Source organism: Hevea brasiliensis, chromosome 7 (assembly GCF_030052815.1).
Source record: "Hevea brasiliensis isolate MT/VB/25A 57/8 chromosome 7, ASM3005281v1, whole genome shotgun sequence".
Classification (NCBI taxonomy): Eukaryota; Viridiplantae; Streptophyta; class Magnoliopsida; order Malpighiales; family Euphorbiaceae; genus Hevea; species Hevea brasiliensis.
Window position 1 is genome coordinate 90266727 of NC_079499.1, and position 11780 is coordinate 90278506.

General features: G+C 34.1%; 1 protein-coding gene across 1 annotated transcript; it reads left to right on the plus strand.

The window, feature by feature from the left end:
* On the plus strand, nucleotides 1–10672 carry LOC131181383 (uncharacterized). The gene is made up of 4 exons (XM_058149431.1): nucleotides 1–269; nucleotides 543–664; nucleotides 1625–1717; nucleotides 10545–10672. The coding sequence occupies exons 1-4, from the start codon at nucleotides 1–3 to the stop codon at nucleotides 10670–10672; spliced, it is 612 nt and encodes a 203-aa protein (XP_058005414.1).
* Nucleotides 10673–11780: the final 1108 nt, after the last annotated feature.

Here is an 11780-nt window from a genome sequence, read left to right on the forward strand (position 1 = left end):
ATGGAGTGGAAGCCACCTAAGAATGCGACAGAAGTTAGAAGCTTCTTAGGGTTAACAGGTTACTATAGGAGATTTGTGAAGGGGTTCTCACTCATTGCAACTCCATTGACCAGATTATTGCATAAGAATGTTAAGTTTGAATGGAATGATAAATTTCAAGCAAGCTTTGAGAAGTTGAAGGCAATACTTACAGAAGCACCCATTCTTACACAACCAGTGTCAGGGAAAGACTTTGTAATCTATAGTGATGCCTCACACAATGGACTGGGGTGTGTGGTAATGCAAGAAGGGAAAGTGGTTACTTATCCTTCCAAGCAATTTAAGACACATGAAAAGAATTACCCAACTCACGATTTAGAACTTGCAGCAATTGTGTTTGAATTAAAGATATAGATGCATTATCTATATAGGGAGAAGTGTTATATCTATACAGATCACAAAAGTCTCAAATACTTGCCAACACAAAAGGAACTCAATTTGAGGAAAAGAAGATGGATCGAATTCTTGAAATATTATGATTACATAATTGATTACCACTCTAGGAAGGTGAATGTAGTAGCTAATGCTTTAAATAGGAAATCTCTAGTAGCTTTGAGAGCCATGAATGCTCACCTAACTTTAGCACCAGATGGAGCTATTGTAGCTGAGTTGAAAGTAAAGCCAAGTTTATTGCAGTAAATTCAAGAAGCTCAGAAGCTGGATGAGAAATTGATAAGTATTATTAGACAAATCCAAGAAGGGGAGGAGAGTGAGTATGAGATCAAAGGAGATGGACACTTATATTATAAAGGGAAGATATATGTTCTAAATAATGAAGAACTTAAGAGAAGCATTCTTAAAGAGGCACATAGCAGCTTTTATGCCATGTATCCTGGAAGCACTAAGATGTACTGTGACTTGAAGACTCATTATTGGTGGCTTGGCATGTGCTAATTATGTGATAAAATGCTTGACATGTCAACAAGTCAAGGTTAAACATTAAGTTCCATTGGGGTTGTTGTCACCAATCACAATACCCAAGTGCGAATGGGATTGCATCACAATGGACATTATCATTAGTCTACCTCTTACACAGAAGAATCATGATGTAGTATGGGTGATAGTTGATAGGTTAACTAAGTCTGTTCACTTTTTACTTGTCAGAATTGACTACTCATTAGAGAAGTTAGCAGAGCTGTACATAAATGAGATACTTCAGTAACATGGAGTGCCTGCATCCATCATATCTGATAGAGACTCAAGGTTCACATCAAGGTTTTGGAAGAAGTTACATGAAGCCTTAGGTACCAAGTTGAATTTTAACACAACTTTCCACCCATAAATAGATGGCCAATAAAAAATAGTGATCTAGGTACTTGAGGATATGCTTAGAAGTTGTATTATTGAATTTGGAGGGAGCTGGGATAGGTACCTCCCATTGATGGAATTTTCATACAATAATAGTTACCAATCAAGCATAAAGATGAGGCTTTGTATGGAAGAAAATGTTGAATGCCTCTGTGTTGGACTGAGCTTAGAGAAGATAAGTTAATAGGACCAGACTTGGTAAGATAAACTAAGGAGAAAGTAAATATCATCAAGGGTAGTTTAAAAGCCACCTTAGATAGACAGAAATCTTATGCAGATTTGAAGAGGAAAGATATTGACTATGAGGTTGGTGATAAGGTCTTCTTGAAGGTGTCACCATGGAAGAAGGTGCTCAAATTTGGGAAGAAAGGTAAGTTAAGCAATAAGTTTATTGGTCCATACGAGATCATTGAACGTGTGAGTCCAGTAGCCTATAGGGTAGCATTACCACCAGAGCTAGATAAGATTCACAGTGTATTTCATGTCTTGATGCTAAGAAGATACAGATCAGATCCCTCATATGTCTTATCAGTGGAGACCATTGATATAAAACCTAATTTGACATATAAGGAAGAATTAGTAAAGATCTTAGCACGAGAAATCAAGAAACTAAGGAATAAAAGAATTCCCTTGGTGAAAGTGCTTTGGAGAAACCACAAAGCCGAGGAAGTGACGTGGGAGAGTGAAGAGATTATGAGACAACAACATCCACAGTTATTTGAACCAAGTAAATTTTGAGGACAAATTTATATTAAGAGGGGAAGAATTGTAATGCCCTCACTTTAGGTAGTTCCGTATATTTTACTGTTCCAGTGACTAACGTCTATTCGAAAGGCTGGAATGTCAGGAACCACCTTTAAATTAAAGTAAGGAGCCATAATTTTATTTAATAAAGATCAATTACGGTTGAAGGAAAATAAAAGAAATGGATTGGAAATCAGTTAAATGTGCACAAGTCCCGGCGATGAGTAACTCCCCTGAGAAGTGGCTAAAAATCGATATTTTGGGTCTGTTTTCTACTTCAATTCATGTAGGACCTGGTAAAACTCTTAATTAAGACTTAATTAAGGTATAATTATGAATTAATAAGTCAAAAAAATGAAAAGAAGCAATTAAATTAAGTTAAGATAGGAAAAACGATATAAATGGCGAACTAAGTGGGTGTGCACTTACTTCTTTTCATACCTCAGAAGTTGGCCACTAAGAGTTAAAGGACTAAAATGAATTAATTAACAAGTTAAGAGGTAAATAAAAGATTTAAGGACTAACTTGAATCAATTATAAAGTTGAGGAAAAAAATTAGAAATGATAAAGTGATCAACTAATGGTAAGTTGAAACCTCACTAAGGACCAATGGGTAAAAACCAGGAGACATTCTCTTCCTTTATCCCTTGTTGGCCTACCAACTATCCTCATTTTTCCTCCTCTTTTGTTTTCCTCTTTCAACAGCAAATTCTCTTAAATTTGAAGGAGAGAAACCAAACTAAAACCCTAGATCAAACCAATTTTGGAAGGCATAGGCAAGGGAGCAAGGGATTTGGTGAATCAAGCTTGAAGAACCCTAACTCTTTAAAGAGTTTTGGTGGAGATTAAAGGAAGAAGGGGCAACAGCTGGTTTATAACCAAGGTTAGTGCTATAACTTTTATTTTTTTATCAAACTTGAGTAAGGATGTCACTAGGGATAAGGGGGAAATATAATATGCTAAGAAAAATAGTTGGTAGGGGTGATAGAACCCTGGTTCTGCCAGTACGGTTACAGGATCAGTCATTTTTAAAATTTATAACTTGAGCTAGGAAAGTTAGATTTCTATTATCTTTATATCTATGAAAACCTTGATGATTGCTCTAAAACTTTGTAGTTTTGTGCCAGACGTAACTCCCCTGCTAAGATAGGGTTTGAGGGCAAAACTTTTTATTGCTTAAATCTGGAAAACTGACCTGATGATTTCTAAAAGTAGGACACTTGACTTTGAAAATTTATAACTTGTGCTCTAGAACTTGAAATAGTGTAATTCTTACACCATTGAAAATCTAAATGAATATCCTAAAACTTTATAGTTATGACTAAAAATTGATTTTGTTAGCTATATAGTGAAATTCTTGCATTTCCTATTACTGCTCTGATTGTGACTAGAGTCTGGAACAGTTTGTACATTTTCATTCATAACTTGAGTTGTAGACCTGATTTTGATATGATTCAAATTAAAGATTGAAATGGACATATGAAAGTTCAATTTTGGAAAAGATGCCATGAAACCCTTATTACTAGAATTTTTGGTGGAATTTTAACCTTGTTGCCTTGTTTATGTGAATTGACTGGAAATTATAGTTGTGTGTGTGTGTGTGTTCTTTTGGGGTAGCCACCTTGGTTAATTAAATTGGTATGGGATGAATGTTTGTTGGTTGGTTCCAATTGCAAGATTTAAGTACTTTTGATAGAAAATACAAAGGTATTTTTCAGGGGTTCAAAAAATAAAGGAAACTAGTTCATTTTGGCATGCGAATTTTACACACCAAGTGTTTGATAAAAAGCCTAAATAAAGTTATTATTATGTGAGAAAAGTAACCAATTAGCTAAAGAATTGATTATGGCCAATAGGGGACATCATTAGCAGTATTGCATTAATTATGTTACTGGATTAATGAATGTCTATTAAAGGCACCGAGTGCCCATTGTTGAATCGGTCAGAGACATTGAGTGTTTAGTACCGGGAGTCTATATTAACAGTTATATAGAGGCACCGAGTGCCCATGATTAAACCAGTTAGAGACACCATGTGTTTAGTACTGGGAGTCTATGTTGACAATTATATAGAGGCACCGAGTACCCATTATTAAACCAGTCAAAGACACCGAGTGTTCAGTACTGGGAGTCCCATATCTAGTACATGTAGTTCTGTCATAGATTACTGTGGGCATATAACAAATCTTAAAATGTGATTTAATTAAGAAAAATGTGATTTAATTAAGAAAATGTACACAAATATAAGGACAATTATGTTAAACCTTAAACTTTAAAGATTTCATATAATCATTGTATCATTTAATCGATTTAGTATGTTTGTATTTGGAAATGGTCATAGATTTGATGTTTTGAGTCTCTTTATTTTTTGAACAATATTTTTTTCATCTCTTACAGTATGTATGCAAGTTTTGCTTTTTTTTTTTTTTTAAATTAAGAGTGCACCAATAAGCTATAATGCTTAGCGTGTAGGTTTTTTCCTTGCACAGGTACAGAAGGTAAGGAGTAAATAGTCAGATAGAAGAGGAGAGAGTGGATCTGCAAGAAAGTCTGAAGTCACCTCATACTTGGACTTTGTGGTAGATGCACTACCAATATTATATGCATTTTGGTCACTCACTTTTCTATGCTTATTTGTCATATACTAAAAACACAGGATGTAAATTTATTTTGGATGACTATAAATTTAAGTATAAATATATTTTGTTACATTTATAGGTTTATAAACTTATATATTTAACTAAAGAATATTTGAATATATGTTATGTTAATATTTGCATATGATAAAGGAATGAAGTTGAATACAAATATGATGAGAATTGATTGTCATTATTGTTGCAATTGGAAATTATAAATATTGTTATTAACAGGTGAATGTTAAATGTTTAGGAAAAACTCTTGCAATTTTTTCCATTTGAAATTTATTAAAAATAAAAAGTAAACATTAAGGAGGAAAATTGTTCTAATACAAGTTTAGATGCTCTGTGCACAGAATGTGACATTCCTTTGCTTGATTTTACTATAAATCAGGTAGGGAGTGTCATATTAATAACATGAAAAGTAGGTGCAGAAATTAAAATCAACATGGGCCTTGAGTCTAGAGATTGATAACATGAAAAGTAAATGCAGAAATTAAAATCAACATAGACCTTGAGTCTAGAGGTTAATAACATGAAAAGTAAATTGCAAAAATTAAAATTAACATGAGCTGTGAGTTCAGAGGTTGATAACATGAAAAGTAAATTGTAGAAGGAATGCAAAATGGATTTTGGGATATCAAAGACGAATAATTTCCACTGGGCACTTAACTGCTTGATGAATGAATATATTGACTTTGAGCTTGCTAAGAGCATCTCTTTATTAAGGAAAAGTTAAGCATATGACGGATGCTTGATTACTGACTACTATCTAATGACTAAAGTTTGGATTTAATAAATATGGTGGAGCTAAATAAGGACAATACATGCATGACTTTATTAATATTTTGACGTTAAAGAAAATCTGATGAAAAATCTTGCCCACTGCTGAGAGTTTACTTATTCCAGAACTTTAAAGCCGAGGAGTTTATTGGAAGATCAATAGTAGTTCCAAAGACAAGGTGTTTTATCTTCTTCTATTCCCCCTCTTCCTTTATTTTCCTTCACCATCTTTCTTTTTTTTTTCTTTTTTTTTTTGAATCACTTACTTACATTTGAAAATTCTTATTTTATAATAAAACATTAATGAGAAAATAGCACATATTCCAAAGTAGAAGCCAGACGTAAATTATGCATAAGGTATCATAATAGGAATATCGAAGTAATTTATTTGAATATAGGTTTTTTAACAATAAGAGGGCAAGGTACATAAAAAGTTTACAATTTTTAGAGAAAAGATAGGATAATCTCATGAATTCCATTTGATTAGCTTTTAAGACCACTCATTGCCATGAATACTAGTAATGCTAAAAAAGAACCCTTATGCCATGGCCATTAGTTACATTGTTTTCTAGCTTCAAGTATAACAGCCCTCATTATCCCTCCATTTTCTATCCCATAGGTTTTTAAAGGAAGCCCCCTCTTTTTTTTCTTTTTTGGTCACTTTGTCAAGATACCGTTTTAGGTTTTCATCCTTCCCTTATTTTGTAGAAAGCACCCTTTTAGACTTTCACCCTTTTTCCATCATTTTGCTAAGAGTGCCTTTTTAGGTTTTCACTCCCACTTTTTTTTAGGCATAACAACTTTTTACAACATCTATGTTTATTGGTTTTGCTAGTTCTCTACCATCCATATGAGTTAAGATCAAAATACCACCAGAAAATTCTTTCTTTACCACATATGGTCTCTTATAAGTTAGTGACCATTTGTCCTGAGGATCACTTTGGTTTAGCAATATTTTCTTCAAAATAAGATCTCTGAGTTGAAATTTTTGAGGGCATACTTTCTTATCAAATGCCCTAGCCACTCTACTTTGATATAATTGCCCATGATAAACTGCAGCTAGCCTTATCTCATCGATCAAATTAAGCTGGTTGAGTCTTATTTTAACCCATTCAGTTTCACCCAGTTCTATTCGAATCATAACTGCTAGTGTGGCCAAAGCATCAGTGAATTGGTTCTTGTCATGACCTAAATGAGTAAAAGATATCTCATCAAATTTCTTAATCAACTTAAGGAGATTTTTCTGGTATGGGATTAGCTTAGGGTCTTTAGCCTGCCATTCCCCTTTCACATGGTAGATTATCAAAACCTAATGTCCATACACTTCTAATTTCTTTACTCTCATCTCAATAGCAGCTTGCAAGCCACTCATACAAGCTTCATATTCAGTGATATTGTTAGTGCATTCAAATCTCAGCTTAACTACTACCGGGAAGTGTTTCCAATCCGAGGATACTAAAACTACCCCAATTTCACTTCCAGAGAGGTTAACTGCTCCATCAAAATACATTTACCATACATCCTCTTGCTTCTCTGTTTCTTCTTTAATCGCAATGATATGTTCATCAGGGAATTCAAAATCCAAAGCTTCATAATCATCAATTGGATTTTTTGCTAAGCGATTTGTTATCACACTCTTTTTTACTGCTTTCCTTATCATATAAATAATGTAATATTGTGATAATATGACTTGCCACCTTGCTATCTTCCTTGGTATGAAGGGGCTTTCAAAGACATACTTGATTGGATCCATCCTAGAAATGAGCCAAGTTTTATAATTCAAAAAGTAATGCTTGAGACAATGAGTTGTCCAAGCTAGCACACAATAAGTCCTTTCCATAAATGAATATCGCATTTCACATTCATTGAACTTTTTGCTTGAAAAATAAATAGCTCTTTCCTTTCTTCTTGTGTCATCATGTTGCCCCAGGACAAAACCCATAGAGATTTGAAGAACCAACAAGTACAAAATCAATGATCTACTCGGCGTTGGGGGAACTAGGATAGGTGGATTTGATAAATACTACTTGATCTTTTCAAAGGCCTCCTAACATGTTTTATCCTAATTTGTAGTATTATTTTTTTTTTAGTAACTTAAAGATTAGCTTGGCTTTAGCTGTATGATAAAAGATGAATCAGGAGATGTAATTCAATTTCTTAAGAAAGCTGTGTACTTCCTTTTTTGATTTTAGGGATGGCATTTCTTGAACGGCTCTAATTTTATCTGAGTCAATTTCTATCCCTTTCTCACTAATTATAAATCCCATCAATTTTCTAGATTTTGACCCAAATATACATTTTACTGGGTTTAATTTCAATTTGTATTTTCTACCCCTCTTGACTTGATAATCATATCGTTCTCATAAACTTTTACTTCTTTATGAATCATATTATGGAATAATGTGACCATGGCATTTTGATATGTTGCCCCAGTTATAACACCCACAACTGTACGATGTTGAAATTCCTATCATAGATGAAAAATTCTAGTGAAACTTAGGGTTTCACGGATGAGGAAAATAGTGGTAAGTTTTATATGTATGATATGACGTGTTAAAGATGTATTCAAGAGTGAAAATGTTTTATTTGTTTTGGCCAAGAAAGTTTTAAGTGTTGTTTTTGGGCAGAAGGAACTTCGGCAACTAAAAGTTAGGCTTTCAACAGTTGAAGTCCTTTTTGCTATTCAAATATCCTTTTAGACAGAGTGGACTCTAGCAATTGAAAGCTAAGCTTTCAGTAGCTAAAAAACAAGGCAACAATAGGAGTATAAATAGCCCCATTTCAGTTTAGATTTCAAAGAAAAAGTGATTTTTCCTCTCTCTCTCAAACTTTATTGCATGCAAAGGATATTCTTCTTAAAGTTCATTTGTTTGAAGTTTTGAAAGCTAGATGTCTTCATTTTTGTTAGCAAGCTCAAAGATTTGAAGATTTTTTAAGTTCTTCCAATCTCTCTTTCTTTCTTACTTCTTAAGAAGAAAGGTAATTTTCCTCTTTTAAATTGATTTTTATATGTTTTTGTAGTGTGTGTTCATGGTTAGGAGGGTATAGTTTGAATTGCATGTGAATTTTAAGTAATCTTAGGCTTTTGAGTTTAGGAGGGGTGTTGCATGCTTAAGGTTTGATGTTGTTCTTAATGATATGTTCTTTTATGAGATTTTTTATATGTCTAAGAAGTTTATAAGCATGAACTAGTTAGTTTTTGAATAAGATATGCTAATTGAGTTCATTGGATGATTTGTATTTTGATGTTTTTGAATGAAGTTTGAGAAAACTTAAATTTTCACTCCTTGATTGGATTTCTTTGAGGTTTGTAAGTTGACAGAGGTCCTAGATAAGTATTTGTATGCTTGGATCATGTATGAGGGGCCTTGAGATGGGTTTTTAGAGTTTTGAGAGTGAGTTACTGTAGAATTCAAACTTGGGAATTTTGGAAATTTGCAGGTTCAACTACCAAAGACCATTACTTCAGTAGTTGGAGTGGCTACAGTCTCTCTAGACATTTCCAGGTTCGGCTATCAAAACCAAAGGCTTTAGTAGTTGTAGTCTCTACTGCCCTTGGCAACCAAAATTTCATATTTCGATAGCTAAAGTTAATTCTACCAGCCTTATTTTCCTTTTTGTTCTAAGGCTTTAAAACTTATTTTTATGATCTAAAAGGACCTAGAATAAGATATTCAGCATGTGTATAGAGTTTTTAAGCTCTGAATAACTCTTTAGTGTCCGATGTTTATAGGATCAGACTTAAGGGACTCCAGGAGCTAAGGATCCAAGGATAACTACTGTATATGTTAGGTAATTGATAGGTTGCAAAAGGTGAGTAACACTAACCCTAATGAATGAAACTTATGTAATTGAAATTATAATCATCCACATGCATGATTTCATTATTTATTAGGATGTATGTATCTAGAGCACGAAAATGTTACATTTGTGTATAATGATTGTTATTATCAATGGACTTTGGATGACCCACTAGTTTCCCCATGATACAGTTATGATATATATTTATGATGATGCATGATATGATATGAGATGATGTGATAAGACTAGGTCAGGCCTAATAAGCCCTTGGCTCACTCTATTTTAAGTGAAAGTTTTGAGGAGCCTCTGTAAGAGCCAAGCACATTGGATATGGGAAATCACTGGTGATAAGTCCATCTTATATGAAATGTTTGTGATTTAAAAAAAAAAAAAAAAAAACTCATGTGATTAATGCATTACAGATGTGTGATATGAATAATTTATGTTTGGTTAGTTTGCCCACTGAGCTCTTTGAAGCTTACCCCCTTCCTTTAACCCTGGATGTAGAGTTGTAGGGATAGAAGTCTCTTCTAGGAGACCTAGTAGCAGGAGCAGTTATAGAGTCTCTTATGCATGATTAATGTTTTAGGTAGGTTGGACATGTAAATTTTTAAATGGATAGATATTGTACATAGTTTTAAGGAATTGTAATAAGTTTTATGTGAATGAATTTATATGGATGTTTACATTAATTTATAAGCATACTCACGATCTTTTTAGGAATGTACAAAAGGAGTACACTTTAATAACTATGTATGATATGAAAGGATATAAATTTTGAACCATTTTTTAAAAGAAAACAAATGATGTATGCCCCATTATAAATGCTAAAGTGTTATTGTCTATGAGTTGCTTAGGTTTTGGTTTATATGGAATGAGTTATGTTTCATAGGTTTAGGCTTGCTATGAGTTTTAGCAGCCTTAAGCTGACATGATCCCTAGCGCTAGTAACGACCCATAATTGGGTCATTACAAAGTTGGTATTAGAGCTCTAGGTTAGATGAGTGGACCTAGATGTTAGTGAAAGTCTTAGTAAAGAAGGAAAAAAAGTTGTCAACCAATTCAATTATGAAAATACATGTCCATTATGGTTGTGTCCCTATATGCTATGTAATGTATTTATGTTTCATGTTATGACTTTGATATTTTTTATGCCATGCTTGATGACGTGTTTTGTGTTCATGTGAATCCACATGAACCTTATGTGTGCTCAACACTTCTTGTTTGCTTTCAGAAAATGCAAAGTTCAAGATGTTCACAAGGTTGATCGGTGCACCACCCGAAAATGAGGGTATAAGAGAATTACTCACTAACCTCATAATGAGGGGAACTGCAAGTAGAAGTGGAAGGGGTGAATCTTAAGAGGCCCCAAAAGGTTTTTTGAGGTTAGCAGGGGGACCTTGAGTGCACCCAAAATGTCTGTGGATGCACAAAGAGGTTCTCATGAATATTAACAACAACAAGAATACCCTAGGTTTTCTAGTTTGGGAAGATAAGAGGAAGATATATATGAAATGGGAGGGGATGAATCGGAGTTTGTATCCCCACCACCACAAGGCCAAGAACATGGATTTGGGTTTAACGATCCACAACAGGGAAGTTTTATAAACCTTAGGTTTATGGACTACCCTCAATACCCACCTTATATGCCCTACCCACCTTTTAGACCTTATCCCATGTACCTTTCTCAATAATAAGCCCCTAAAACCCTCTAACCACCATGAAAACTCAAACCCCATAGAGAGAGTTATAGGAGAGCAACCGCCACCGCCACCCCTTATAGTCCCAATAATTCCAATGCAAGAGGTTTGACCAGGTAGTCGATGTAAGGCAAAGATGATAGACTATCTGAAGCTAGATGCACCTAAATACATGGAAAGAGATGATCCTTTTGAGTATGTTAAGGCAGTCAAGATGATGGTTGATGAACTTAATGCCAGTGATAGTAATGCCATTCAGATGGTTGGCTTTACTTTGAAATGTAAGAAGGCAAAAAAATGGTATAATTTTTATGTTGCTAACCAAGTTGACAGTATGACCTAGACTTAGTTGGTGGTATTTAACAACTAGGCTTTTCTAGAAAGTTCCAAAGAGTTAAAAGTGGTAGAGTTTGAACAGTTAAGGTAGATAGCTAACACGAGTGTTGATGAATGTACATATAAGTTTATAGAGCTTTGATAATATGTAGGGTAGGAGTATGATACTAATAGGAAAAGGCAAATAGGTACACCTAAAGACTCCATTCCCACTACTCTTCATTGATTCTGGCTGTAGAAACTCATAGCTTCTACTCCTTCATTGAAGCTATAAGGAAGATGGAAGCAGGAGCTATCATGAAAGGGAGTTTGGACTTGAAAAGTACAAAGGCTAAGTAGTCCATAATCCCTAAGGCCACAAATGTAAGGAGGTTCAATCACCTGACTAAAACCACTTTTTTGTCTAAAACTAAGAAGGAAAAAGGGGAAATAAT